Raw genomic sequence first — 14879 nt, forward strand, 5'->3', positions numbered from 1 at the left:
TCTCTAGTTCCATCCATTTTCCACAAAAAGACATACCATGTTCTTCTTATGGTTGTTTAATATTCTATTGTGAAGATACTAAATTTAGTTTATCCATTTATCCATCAGTGGACATCTATGCCAATTCCATTATTTAACTATTGTGAGTAGTCCCTTGATATACATGAGGGTGCAGATATCATCGTTCAGACATGGAAGAGATACACAGCTGGATCATATGGTATTTTAAGTGGGTAATCTCAAGCAGTGCATTAGAAGCATAGAGAAATATACATTTCAGTACAAAATGATTTTGAAGGCCTTAGACATCTGTCAGGTCAAACACTCCCCACACCTGCCTTAGATAATTGACATTACTATGTAATAGAGAAAGTATTTTATCCTGACCCAATTTATTTATTTGCAACACAGGTATTGATTTTAAACTCTTTTATCAATATAATTTTCATCTGAAGTTGATAATTTCACTAATCTGGAGTTGAATAACACTTTCACAAACTCTTATGTTCTCTGATTTTCTTTGTGAATTGCTCTAGTTCTGGTGTTGTTTGGGAGATGAAACCAAAACAAAAGTGGAAACCTTTTAATCAGAAGCAAATAATCTTACTGGAACAGTCTTATCAGAAATACCAAGTATCAGAAGATCGAGGCTGGATTAAGTTGGATAATAATTTTGAGGTATGCCAAAACTATTTTGAGTTTTATAGGTTTATATTTTATTAGTTTATACCTTTATTTTACTGGTAGCAATACTTGGGGTAAGTAAAACCTTAATATCCCTTGAGTGCAGCAGCTAACTAAATATTAATAAATGAACTCTTGCTTAGTAGAAGTATTGTTAATACATTTTAATCAGATTCTATATTGTGAACTAGGATTTAAACCTGTTATAGAGAAATTGTTTATTGAACATTTTCTCTTATATTTTGAATAATATCTATATGTTGATAAATTAAAGCTGTTATATAAATGTATATATCATTAATTTTTAAAAAATACAAAAACCTTACTGAATTGTTGCACCAACTGCTTGCTGAACAGGGGTATGCATCCACAGATAATGGTGTGTTCCGCATAACATATAGAGCTAACATTTATAGAGTCATCATTTTAAAACAGATTCCAGAGGCTTAAAGCAACTTCCAGCTTGTTGTGCTTCAGTCATACAGTTAGGTTATTCTTGTCTTGTTGTGGAAAGGTTGAAACACACTGATCCAAAATTTTGTTTTCTGCCTAATCTCATCACTGCAACAATGGATCCATTTGTCTTACATATAAACAAGCTACGAGCTATTTGTTGAAGCTATAATTTGATAGTTTATATAGTTTTATCACCTCAGAATTTATCTAGAATTATCCATTACTATTAAAATTTGTTGTATAAAACATTTTTTTTTTTGTCAGTCGTGGGGCTTGAACTCTGGGCCTGGGCGCTGTCCCTGCGCTCTTCAGCTCAAGGCAAGCACCACTTCCAGTTTTCTAGTGGTTTATTGGAGATAAGAGTTTTACGGACTTTCCTGCCTGGGCTGGCTTTGAATCGTGACCCACAGATCTCAGCCTCCTAAGTAGCTGGGATTACAGGCATGAGCCACCAGCACCCAGCACCCAGCTTATAAAACATTCTTAAGTACAGTTTTATAATTGAAAACATTCAGAATCCTTATTTCCCTAATAACTATTTAAAAAAGAGATGCTACTGTTTCTGAGATCTCAATTGTAAATTTTTTCCGAGATCTCAGTTGTAAATGATCTAAAGATAACCTTCCTGTTGAGAGAGATAAAGATGGTCTCATCAGTTTCATGAGTAAACAAAACTTACAAACGGTATAGTCTGCTAATAACTTATCACAAAAATGTCCTTTCTTTTTTTCCAGGTCAATTTTAATAAAGTTCCAATGGAAATGCGCCTCCCTATTAGATGTCCTATTAAGCGAGACTTTTTATCAGGAATTGAGGTTGAATTTAAGCAGTCTCCCCACCAGAGAAGCTTAAGAGCCAGATTATACTGGCTGCAGGTAATCTCACCATCCTCAGTCAAGTATATGTTTCTTTGGAAATCTTAGAAATGAAATTTCTTTTAAATTTGTAGTTAATATGAAATTACTGACCTTTTCAGAGTTAGGAATAAAAAAGTAGAAAGAGAAAAGTAAAGTTCATATGGTTTCAATACCCAGCAATAAAATTTAAAAAGTTAATTAATATCTTTTTATATGTTTCTTCCTCTTCTCCCACATACCATGTAAATCCAGCATCTCACAATCTATTCTAAGGATCTCATGAGGGTTGACATTATTAATTTAACCGTTAGACTGTCAAAAGTACATGAGTGTGTGTTTGTTTTTTGACATAAGATGCAATGATCTTTAAATGCTCCATTGAATTTTCATGGGATTCCCAACTGAGATTTTCCTTTGTCATTCATCATGGCAAAGATAGGGCTCTATGGGTGCTTGTTTTTAGATACTTGCTTGCTCCCTCTTGGTCTCCTCTTCGTTTCTTCCTTTTAACTGTTAAATATTATTAGGATTACGTATTAATTTAGGACATTTTTATTGTTTTTGCATCTTTTTACCTTTACTGTAATTGTATAGTCAGTGTCTACTTACACATGTGCAATATTAATACAATTAGGAGAGAATACATTATTTTGTGTGCAGATCTTCCTTGCTGAGGCAGGGTCGAAGTTTTACAAATTTAAAGTGAAACTTGTAATGACATTACATGTACATTTGGATAATTAATGTGAAAATCTGAGCTTTTCTGATACTGTCTTTGACAGTACACTTTTAAATCTAAATTGTTTTAAATCCTTCTACTAAGTTGGCTTTCTTGTCTTTCAGGTTGATAATCAATTACCAGGTACAATGTTCCCTGTTGTATTTCATCCTGTGGCTCCTCCAAAATCTATTGCTTTGGATTCAGGTAAAAAAAGAAATATAGACCTGTCTTGTTTATAAAAGAGAAGTAGATATTAGTTTGATACAGCATAAAGTTTAGTATTTCGCCTTTATTCTTGTTTCCTTTAGAGCCTAAACCTTTCATTGATGTGAGTGTGATCACGAGATTCAACGAGTACAGTAAAGTCTTACAGTTCAAGTACGTAAAGGTTCCTACTCTTTAAGAAATTTACAATGAGGGTCCATTTTGAAAATTAATTTTTTAACTAACTTTGAAATTTTTAACTAATTTTGAAACTAACTTCGGTATAAAAATAATTTTCCAATTGAACATATAGACCGACTTTTGTTGAAATAATTTTTCATGTTTATTCTTACTATAAGAATAGTCTGTGCCTATTTTAAAATGTAGAATTTCATACTTCTCTTTGTAACTCAGATTATAAAATATAAATGAAAATGTATTTGTCAGCTGTGTTCTTTTGAGTAGTTGCTCAAAAATTAGATGATACAGCTGGGTACCAGTGGCTTATGACTCTAATCCTAGCTACTCAGAAGGCTGAGATCTGAGGATCACAGTTCAAAGCCAGCCCAAGCAGGAAAGGCTGAGAGACTCTTAGCTCCCATAAACTAATAAGAAAAAAGCTGGAAGTGGTGCTGTGGCTCCAGAGGTAGAGTCCCCGAGTTCAAGCCCCAGGACCAGAAAAAAAAAATTAGGTGATAGCTGATACATTTCTAGTTATAATAGTCTTTTACCTTGACATGACAGATGTAGGCAGCTGGGACCCTGAATATAAATACAACACCCATATGCCCACTGTAATGAAAGACTCTCAGTCAAAGTATACTCTAATTTTATAATGTGTTCTAATTTTAAGAAACATTGAAAAGCATTAGGTTTGATGGGAGCCCTTTTCTGTCTTAAATTTTTTTTTCTATAGGTATTTTATGGTCCTCATTCAGGAAATGGCCTTAAAAATTGATCAAGGGTTTCTGGGAGCTGTGATTGCACTGTTTACTCCAACAAGTGATCCTGAAGCTGAAAGAAAACGGGTAACAATATTTATTTATTGGTCCAAATATGAAGTTTTAAAAAGTTAAATCAGCTATTTTTGAGCTAATTGGTAGAGTAGATAATTTTTTAAATTATTGATTTGATTTTTTTCAGACAAAGTTAATTCAGCAAGATATTGACACTCTAAACACAGAATTAATGGAGACCTCAATGACTGATATGTCAATTCTTAGTTTCTTTGAACATTTCCATATATCTCCTGTGAAGGTTTGTTACAATTAATACTTTGAAATTTTAGTACAATTGTTTTGAGATTTTTAAAAGGTCTATATAAGATTGTAGTTTTTAATTTGTTGCATCAAATACTAGGCAGGAATTTCCATTGATTAATCATAATAATTAAGACAATTCTCTGTGACATGTACAGCTGTAATCCCCATAGAGAAACCACCAGAGCATGTTCTGTAGTGTTGAATTAATAACCCTTTACCCTGAGAAGAAGCTGACAAAGGCATTTCTTAATTAAGCAGAGAAGTGCTCAGTACTGTTTAATGTTTTGGTTGCACTTTGTAACTACAATCACTGTCTAGGCAGAGCTGTAATGGCTTCCCTGACCAGAATGGGAAAATGCTGAAGTAGGTGTTAACTGTCCAAGTACTGTCATCCCCTTTCCAAAACTAGAGGAGTGGAAAATTGGATACCTTTCACTTGCCTGATTTTGTACTTTATGAACCCATTTTCTTTTTCCCTTATTGTTGTTCTTTTTAGCTTTTACAGGGAAAGGTGATTGCTTACTAAATTCACAAATGCTATCAACCATAATACTCTAAAACTTGTGTAATGAACCAGATATACAATTAAGCAACTCTTTAAAATATTGATGATCCTTTACATTCTCAAACACTTGTTCATAGCACTTTATATTCAATCTCATTTACCAATTAATTCAACTAAATTAATGGATTTATAAAATAGAATTATTTTACATTGGAATGTTAGACATTTCCATGTTATTAGATTTAAAAGCAATATTGCTTTATGTGATAGGTTATGTGTACATTCTTTTCTTTATTTTTTTACTAGCATACATTAGTGGTACAAGGAGTTTTCATTGTGCTATTTCCACACATTTATACAATGTATACCCATCAATCTCAGCCCTCTATCACTGTCCGTTATCCACTCCTGCTTCTTGAAACAATTCACAATTTCTTCTTAATTAGCAAGTGATGTGTTATTTCTGGAATTAATATCTTTATTAAAAATTTACTGAAAGTTTATTATCAAAATTGCTGTGGAGGTATAAAATGGTACTCTGGATTTTATAATGCCGAGTGTATTAAAAGATTGACAATTCACCTACTCAAGTTCTGAGGTACATTGGAAATTGTGCTATGAAACTGAATAATGAGGATAATAGACAGCTATTGTCTTAGGTCATAATAACTTTTTCCTAGAGAAAGATGGAGTTCTGTCCACCTGAGCTTAACCTTTCTAGGATCTCAGCACTCCCCAATTGTGCACATAAGTAAAAGTCCACATTAAAGAAAAATAACCATCAAACTTTCTTGTCTCTGCCCTATTCCATCCTACTTGAGCTCTTCTTCCTGGTTAGGTAAAATGCTCAGGAAGTACCGAATGAGAGATGATTATCTGCTTTGTTCATACATGTTGAATTCATTTGTCTGTGTCTTTATGTATTCTTGCACATGTTACAAAATACAAGTTGAACAGCAATGTGAAAAATCTCTTGCCTGAGCACTGAGCTGGAGGATGTGAGGAGGCTGAAAGCCTTTTTGTTGTTTTAAAAGTTTATTTGACAGTATATTAGTTTTTTTTGCCATAATTATCATGTTAATTATTATGATATGATTTTAGCATTGTTAATTGTTGCATCAATGATTTACCTTAGTTGGATGAAAATAATTATCCATTATTTGAACTAGCGGACTACTTGTGTGCTAGTTGAAATATTTTTCTTCTTAAAACTATCATATCATTAAGGGTTTGTTTTCTGCATAGGGACACAATGACATTTATACACTTTGAATGAAAATAGTATTTCGTGTTGATTAAAATCAAGATCAAGAAATCAGTAAAACCAATATTAAGTGGGTTCTATATGATGTAGGGCAAATGCTAGGTTTTACTAGGACAGTAATTGAAAGGTCTAGGTTCTGTGTATGTATTGTTGTTCTTAGCTTTCACTTATTGAATGCTGTTTTTCTCTCAGTTACATTTGAGTCTGTCTTTGGGTGCTGGAGGTGAGGAATCAGACAAAGAAAAACAGGAAATGATTGCAATTCATTCTGTCAACCTGCTGTTGAAAAGCATAGGTGCCACTTTGACTGATGTGGATGACCTGATATTCAAGTAAGGCTTCAGTTAAAGTACATGGGGAAGCATTTGTATCCGAGGTTTCTGAGATTCTCTCCATTTTTGCAATATTATCCTAGAATATTAGTAAACCCTACAACTTATACTAAATCCATTCTGGTCATACGCCTATCTTACATGACAATCAAGGTAAAGATATGCTTCTTCAATTATGCATATCTAAATAATACATGAATGTCAAACAAAAATGTATATTGTAGTACATGATGAATTGACTGTGTTTTGCCAGTGAATTAGGTCTAGCATTATGTAGCAATAGAGTGAGATTCAGTATAATTATATAGCAAATGTAGAGCTAAGAACTCCATGCTACATATAATGAGAGTGTTTATACCAGATAGGTATACATTCAATAACTTCTATTTGAACAGTCAAAAAGGTATGAGTAAGAATATATCATTGGAAGAAAATAAAATTCTTTTAGATTATTACTGTCTTTCATGTGCACTAATAAGTTTCAGAAGAAATTAATGATAAAATATATAAAGCAAACTGAGAAGACTTTTAAAAAGTCAGATATGTTTGACTACATAAAAAGTGAACATGTGGCGGGGCACCAGTGGCTTACACATGTAATCCTAGCTACTCAGGAGGCTGAGATCTAAGGATTGCAGTTCAGAGCCAGCCCAGGCAGAAAAGTCCCTGTCAGACTCTTATCTCCAGTTCCACTCAAAAACCAGAAGTGACACTGTGGCTTAAAGTGGTAGAGTGTAGCCTTGAATGAAAGAGCTCAGGGACAGAGCCCAGGCCTTGTGTTTAAGCTCCATCACTGATATTAATTAATAACTAATTAATTATAATTTTTAAAAAGTAAATGTGAAGGCTCAATGGTGAGCACTTGCCTAGTTTGATCCCAGGATTTGATTCTGAGGTTTGATCCTAGAACTTGTCCATAAGAGACAAGTGCTCTACTGAAAAACCAAATGAAAAAGTCCTCCACCAAACTACTGTTTAACAAAGCCAATGAAAATAATTAAAAACAAAAACTGAGGATATATAATAGCATATATAAAAAAAGGATGAGTCATAGTCTTAATAAGCAAAATCTAAAGACTCAGTACATAGTAGCCAGAAGACACTAAGAGCATTTATAGAAAGGAAAGATAAAGTAGTAGATAGATATTATTAGATAGTACTTACCAATGAATACATGCAAATTAAAGCAAATTAACAAAACAACTAATAATCCTTTATTAGATGGGTGAGTCTAAATGAGTACATTTAATACTGCCAGTGTGACTGAAATGTTGTGTAGAAAAAGCCTAAATGTTTTGCTGCCTTACACACAGTAAATTTTTCTTTGGGACTTCAGCTCAAAAAATAATATTGAATGTAGCCAAAGAATCCTAGTCATTGACAAAGAAGTATTCCTTGTGACTCTGGTACATGATAGAATACTGTGTACCCATTCCAAATGGTTATATGGATTTTGAGTAAAGATATGTAGATTTTTTTAAAATTATATAGAACAGATGAGAGAGAATCCAAAGTGTGAGATGAGAAGAATGAACTTAAAGATCTAGCAGAGGGTAATGTCATAGTTGGCTTTTAGTTGTATGCAGTGCTAAGGATGGAAGCCAGGGCCTGGTGCACATCAGAGAAGCACTCTTATCTTCTGAGCTATACCCTATCCCTATGGGTGACTTCTAAACACCACTTTATCCTTTCTGTGTGTTTATGAAAAACTTACATGACACTAAATTAACTTTAATAACAATTTTGTTACCATAATATTAAGCTGTCAACCATGAATTGCTTGTGGTAGAGGTATGAATTTAATTGTGAAGGAATTACTCATTGTAATTAGTTATTATTCAAATTAAGTCTACTTTTTCTGAATATTATCTTAGTATCCTTGAATCTTTCCTTTTTCTCTTCCTAGACTTGCTTATTATGAAGTTCGATACCAGTTTTACAAGAGGGACCAGCTCATGTGGAGTGTTGTTAGGCATTACAGTGAACAGGTAATTTTCTATCACTGTAGTCCTTTCAGGGTTTATACTTCACAAACTATTAAGTGCATATCAAGTGACTATCAAGGAAGGAACGTTCATGTAATTTAATCTGTTTGTAATCTTATTACTTAATGGTTTTATTAATGATTAATTTATTTCTTTCGTTTTACCAAACTCTGTACGCTTCCTGTTATGATTGTATCTTTACCACTTTGGGAGAGAATAATGATTCAAAGTCATTACTCCTGAGTTAATTAGTGACTGCAGTCTGCAGTCTAGTGGCACTGCTGGAGGAATTCTGAGCCAGTTTCTTCCCCGCATTGGTTTCTCTGTGGTTAGCATTGCCTACAGAGGGGTGTTGCAGGCCACTTGGGAAGCATTGCCATACCATGCGGGCTGCAGGATGGTGTTCCTTTCGCATCCTCTTCTGGAAGAGGATGTGTTTTCTTCTGGTCATTACATGTTCAAACAAGGATATATTCTCCCTTATTTTGCTTCTGGTTACTGATTATTCCCTGTGGAGTTGACTTGTAATACTGTTGGTAGATAATATTAAAACAACTAGTGATTACCAAATTATAAGTTCATTGAATATGCATATATATGAATATGTATATATATATGAATATACTTTCATGCCAGGTCAGTATAACCTCTCATTTTGTAGGTGAGGCTAGTAGAAACCAAGTGACTTATCCAAATTTACATAGCTGCTACATGGTGGGCTATACCTACCTAACACTTACTGCTGTCTGATTTGAGAGCTCCATGCAAAGTGCTTGGGATAGGGCCTAGTCCACTGTGAAAGATCAGGTGATAGATATGACGGTGATCATTCCTCACCACTTTCCTATAGCAATAGCACCCCCTTTTTGTCTATTGCATGGAGATGTTGTTTCAACACTTGTCAAGTACTTAATTTACTTTGTTTTTCTTCTTTAGTTCTTGAAACAGATGTATGTCCTTGTATTGGGTTTAGATGTGCTTGGAAATCCATTTGGATTAATCAGAGGTCTGTCTGAAGGAGTTGAAGCATTATTCTATGAACCGTTCCAGGTATTGATGCTTTATTTGAAAATATAGATATAGAAAAATGGAGGTTTTAGTTTTCAATAGAACAAGTAACAATTTGCTTTTAATTATATCTAGAAACTAAACAATGTTTAATAATAAATGAAATGTAGTTTTATTTTAAAGTGCTTGGGATGACATTGAAAGATTGTTTAAGAATGAAAGGAGCACTACCAGAATGCTTATCTAAGTGATGAAACATGGCCATGTTTTCTGGGATTTAATATAGTTAGAAGGGTATTAAAGTGCTAGGTAGATTAAAAACTCTTTGAAGGCTGTTTTGCTGTGGTAGAAAGGACTAAAACAGCCAAAAAAAAAACTTTGTGGTCATATATAGTTGCTTATGCCTGTAATCTTAGCTACTTAGAAGGTTGAGATCAACCCTGAGTGAAAGTGTTTTTGAGACCTCCCCCCCTCCATCTCAGCCAACAAAATCTGTGTGCATAGTGCATAGTATGGCACATACCGGGCACATCCCAGTCACAGGAAGCGGAAATAGGAGACTCGTTGTCTGGCCTGTCCCAGGCATTAAACACAAGACTCTATTGAAAAATAATAAAAGCAAGAAGGGCTGGGTTGTGGTTCAAGTGGTAGAGAGCCTTCGCAGCAAGGATAAGGCCTTGAGTGCAACACCCCCCCAATACTTCCAAAAAAGAAGGGATGGAAAGAGGGAATGAGAAAGGAAAGAAAGGAGAGGAGAGAGGAGAGGAGGGGAAGAGAATGAAAGGGGAAGGCTGACTTTACTCCATATTTGAGATTTTATCATACTCATTTGCTTCTGTGTGGGGTCCAAGAGCTCAATGTTGCGAAGGTTTAGGAGGACAGAATACAGGATAAATGGAAGGAGAGATGGAGCTACGTGGACTCAGCTTGTGACCAGTGCAGCTGGCTTTGGCAGTCCTGTAGAACCTTGTGCTGGGAGGCCAGCTTCCTACTGTGATTGAAGCCAGTGATTTATGCCCTCCCAGGTGTTGCTTTCTTGTTAGGATATCGTAGCACAGTGTGGACTGAAAATATTTTTTTTTATCACCATAATGTTCCATCAGTGTTTTTTTTACACATTCTTTTTCATGGAAAACCTTAAAACACTAGATTAAAAATCTTAAGCTTATATAAATTTTAAATGGTAAACTTCTTTTGGGGTCAGGGTGCTGTTCAAGGTCCGGAAGAATTTGCTGAAGGATTAGTGATTGGTGTAAGAAGTCTCTTTGGGCACACAGTAGGTATGTATCACCTACTTGATATTTATGTGTATTTTTTCTTACGTTACTATAAAATGTTTATGAAAAACAACTATGTTCAATAAAAAAAAGATTACTTCCCTAATAATCCCTTTTAGAAGACCAATTTCTTTGTTTTCGAAAATGGCCTCCAGGGTTTTTAAAAATGTCTTTGTAGTGTTGAATCAATATTCATCATCTTAATGGATGGCAGAAAACAATATCTGAATTTTTGTGTGAGACTGAATTTTAAGCACCTGTTAGTTTAAAACAGTGCCTGTTGTGTATTATGAGAATGCTTCTTAGGAACCAATGTGACTTACTTCTCTGGGCCTTTCGGAAGGTGGTGCAGCAGGCGTTGTGTCTCGAATCACTGGCTCTGTTGGGAAAGGACTGGCAGCAATTACGATGGACAAGGAATACCAGCAGAAAAGACGAGAAGAGATGGGTCGGCAGCCTAAGGACTTTGGAGACAGCTTGGCCAGAGGAGGAAAAGGTTTCCTGAGAGTAAGCCTCCTGATGAATCTTCAGGAAACTGAGCTTTTCTATATGTACACTTTCAGTTTCTCTCTGATGAGTCTAGCAGTAGTGAGAAATAGTTTTCCTGCCCTCGTATTTCTACCCGAGCTGCCCCCACATCCCCATAGTTTTATGTTTGGGCTGCCCTGAAGGTACAGTGAGGACATGTGAGCACTAGTGGGGAAGGTGGGGAAGGAGCTGCAGGGAAATGTGTAAAGAGCAGGAGCTCTTCAGGCCATCTGTCACCCACCTTTTCTGAGGGGAACATGAGCCAGTTAAGTGTGATAAACCAGAGCTGCCTTTCGTGACTTCAGTTTTACATACTTTCAAATTTTACACAAGTAACACAAATACTGCTTAATTATCCCAGTGCTGTGTCAATGGTCTTTAAGTATAAGAACACGTAAGGTATCCTAAACTAAAACTGTAGGTGAGACTAGAATGCTCTGACTGCTTCGTAACTCTTTTCAATCTTTTCCATTTCATATGTGTCCTTTGATTCTTTTGTGTGTGTTTATAAAATACTGATGTAATTTTAGTGACTTTCAGGAAAATACTTTCAGGAAACCACATCTGCTGTTTGAGCAGTGATTTTTAAATGTCTTTGAAATGATTTATTTTGTCTTGTTACTTGCTATCTTAGGGAGTTCCTTTGATTTTGGCTTCTAGACCTACATGAAGTTAAAGAATACATCTTAATCAGAATTTATATTTAGATCTTAAAGATCATTGCACACAACTCACTTTTACTGAGAACATGAAGCGTAAAGATTGGAGACTGTCAGTCTGGGGTAGAGGTACTACTTAACATGTACAAGGCTCAATCCTCCTGGGTTCAATCCCTACTACCTAAACAACAAGACATACCAAAAAAATCCAAACAAACTGACCAAGATTATTTCTTTAAAAACTAAACAAAACACAACAAGCAAAAGTTGTTCATGCTCATAATCCCACTACTTAGGGGGTAGAGATCAGGAGAATCCCAATATCTGGAGGATCTCAGTTTGAAGCCAGGTAAAAAGTTTGCAAGAAATAATGTACACCCATCATCTCAGCTACATGGGAAGTATAAAGAGGAGAATCGAGCTCCAGGTCACCCAGGAGACATAAACTTTGAGACCTTATTCAAAAAAATGAAGCAGAAAGGCTAGTGGTATGGCTTAACTGTAGAATACCAAGTGTTAGGCCCTAAATTCAACCTTTTGGTACCACCAAAAAAAAAAAAAATTGGGCACTGATGGCTCATGCCTGTAATCTTAGCTACTTAGGAGGCGGGGATCTGAAGATCTCGGTTCAAGCCTGGGCAAGAAAGCCAATAAGACTCTTGTCTTCAGTTAACTACCAAAAAGAGCTAGAAGTGGAGTTGTGACTAATCTTGTCATCTGTTTTACTGCTCTTTCTACTATTCTTTCTGTGATTTGATATTTGTAAAATCAAGTATTTATTACTTGTAAGTGTATATTACTCATATCATCACTAAATCCTTAGTCTTTAATGAAAAAGTATTTCTGATATGTCTGTAGAGACCTCTAGTGGTAGATTTAAAATTAAGTCATTCAGTCCAAACTATGATTGATTTCTCTTCCAGGGAGTTGTTGGTGGGGTGACTGGAATAATAACCAAACCTGTGGAAGGTAGGTGGAAAATATTTTAGTCCTGTACCAAATCTTAAGAGTATGTATGGTTATTGTTACTAGATAGTTTGATTGAGAGGATTACTGAATAGAGTCTATATAATTAATATATTTTTCTCAAAAGCAGACATATAGGTAGTAGATGTGATTAGACTTTGAATGCTGTTTTCAACAAGGCCATTGGGAAATTAGATCATTTCTGGTGCTCATATTGACTTGGATTTCTTTACTTAGTTTTAATCCTGTTAAAAAAGCAAATGGCCCTCTGTACATCTCCTTTATAATAGCAAAAAAATGCATGAAAGGAAAAGAGAAGATAAAAAATATAATAGATAACAAAAAGCTCTCAACTACCACTGCACACTGCTCCTTGTAAGGAGAGGACTGATCTTCTGATGATTTTCACCTTCTAATCACCGTGTCCTACAGAATTAAGTCTCAAAATGTTAGAAGAAGCTAAGCTTTCAAAATTAATAAATAATAATAATAATAATAATAATAATAATAATAAAGCAAATGGGCCACTCATGGCTTATGCTTGTAATCCTATCTATTTGAGAAGCTGAGATCTGAGGATCACAGTTTGAAGCCAGCTTGGGCAGGAAAGTACATGAGTCTTTTATCTCCAATAAAACTACCAAAAAGCCAAAAGTGGAGCTGTGGGTCAAAAGAAGCTCCAAGACAGCTCTCAGGCACTGAGTTGGTCTCAGGGCTGACTCACACATGTGCTAGCGTGCGTGCACGTGCACACACACACACACACACACGTGCGCGAGCGCACACACACATGCAAATGGTATTTAGTGCTACAGTCCCTATCAAAATTCCTATATGGTTTATTTATTTATTTATTTTTGTAGAGAAAGATAAGCTGAATTTAAAATTTATATGTAATTCAAAGGATGCCAAATAACTGAAACAATCTTGTAAAAAGAAAAAAAAAAAAAAACAGGGCTGGGAAGGTGGCTCAGTGGTGGAGTGCTTGCCTTGCATACATGAGGCCCTGGGTTCGATTCCTTAGCACCACATAAGCAGAAAAAGCCAGAAGTGGCTAGTGGCTCAAGTGGTAGAGTGCTAGCCTTGAGCTGAAGAACTGAGGGACAGCGCCCAGGCCCAGAGTTCAGGCCCCACAACCAACTAAAAAAAGAAAGAAAAATCCAGAGCAATTGGAAGACTTATATTTCTCAATTAAAAAACTTCTTAGAGAATAAAATTAGAGTAAACTTAAGATTGATACTGGCACAACGATGGACATTAGCTGCAATTGAGAATCCAGATATAAATCTCTACAAGTGTAGTCAGTGGGTGTTTGCGGAAAGTGCCAAGATAAATCTAAAAGTCTTTTAACAGATGGCACTGAGACAGTTGGACATTGGATGTGCAATGAAATTGAGTCCTTACTCACATTGTCTATGAACAGTGACTAGCATGGATAAAATACCTAATGTAAGAGAGACATATAAAACCTAGAAGAAAATACAGCAGTTACTTTTAATGTTGGGTTAGATAGGACCCAAAAGCACAGGTGACAAAAGAGAAAGTAGATAAGTTGGACTACATCAAAATGAATAATTTTGTACCCTCAAAAGTACCCTCCAGAAAGGGAAACGACAGTCTGTGAGAATATTATTGCAAATCATATATTTAATAAGGGACTTTTATCTTCAATTTATAAAGAACTTATATAATGCAATATTGAGAAGACAGCACAATTTAGAATGGGTGAAAGAGCTGAGTAGACACTTCTCCAAAGATGTTTAAATGGCTAGTAAGCGTATTTCATTAGTAGAGATGGCACAGTATGCCTACTGGGATGCCTGTAGTCAAGTTCTACAGTAGATAGTATGCCTACAATCAAGTGCTAACGAGAATGGGGAGAAATGGGAACCTTCGTGCACTACTGGGGGGAATGTAAGGGAGGAAAATAGCCTGGCCATGCCTCATGGTTAAACATGAACTGCCACCTGACTTAGCAATTCTACTCCAAGATATAGACCCCAAAGAGTTGAAAACAGGCATTCAAACAAAGACTTGCATGTGAATGTTCATAGCATTATTCACGATAGCTCAAGGGTGGGAAAAAAGGCCTAAATGTTCATCTCCTGATGCATGAGTAAATAAAATATGGCATACCCATACAATGGAATATTATTCAGCCATATAAACAA

The 14879-nt window shown here is 35.4% G+C and overlaps 1 protein-coding gene across 4 annotated transcripts in view; it reads left to right on the forward strand.

Moving 5' to 3' along the window:
- The window catches only part of Vps13c (vacuolar protein sorting 13 homolog C), a 147548-nt gene that overhangs the window by 120904 nt on the left and 11765 nt on the right, over positions 1-14879 (forward strand). For all 4 annotated transcript variants that reach the window (XM_069995258.1, XM_069995260.1, XM_069995261.1 and 1 more), the window contains 12 exons: positions 537-678; positions 1875-2015; positions 2841-2922; positions 3027-3096; positions 3839-3950; positions 4066-4179; positions 6146-6285; positions 8192-8273; positions 9207-9320; positions 10483-10558; positions 10899-11062; positions 12666-12711. In XM_069995258.1, the coding sequence (XP_069851359.1) occupies positions 537-678; positions 1875-2015; positions 2841-2922; positions 3027-3096; positions 3839-3950; positions 4066-4179; positions 6146-6285; positions 8192-8273; positions 9207-9320; positions 10483-10558; positions 10899-11062; positions 12666-12711 (1283 nt within the window). The remainder of the gene's footprint in view (positions 1-536; positions 679-1874; positions 2016-2840; positions 2923-3026; positions 3097-3838; positions 3951-4065; positions 4180-6145; positions 6286-8191; positions 8274-9206; positions 9321-10482; positions 10559-10898; positions 11063-12665; positions 12712-14879) is intronic.

The sequence above is a fragment of the Dipodomys merriami genome, unplaced genomic scaffold (genome assembly GCF_024711535.1).
Source record: "Dipodomys merriami isolate MVZ:Mamm:240054 unplaced genomic scaffold, mDipMer1.0.p SCAF_48, whole genome shotgun sequence".
Classification (NCBI taxonomy): Eukaryota; Metazoa; Chordata; class Mammalia; order Rodentia; family Heteromyidae; genus Dipodomys; species Dipodomys merriami.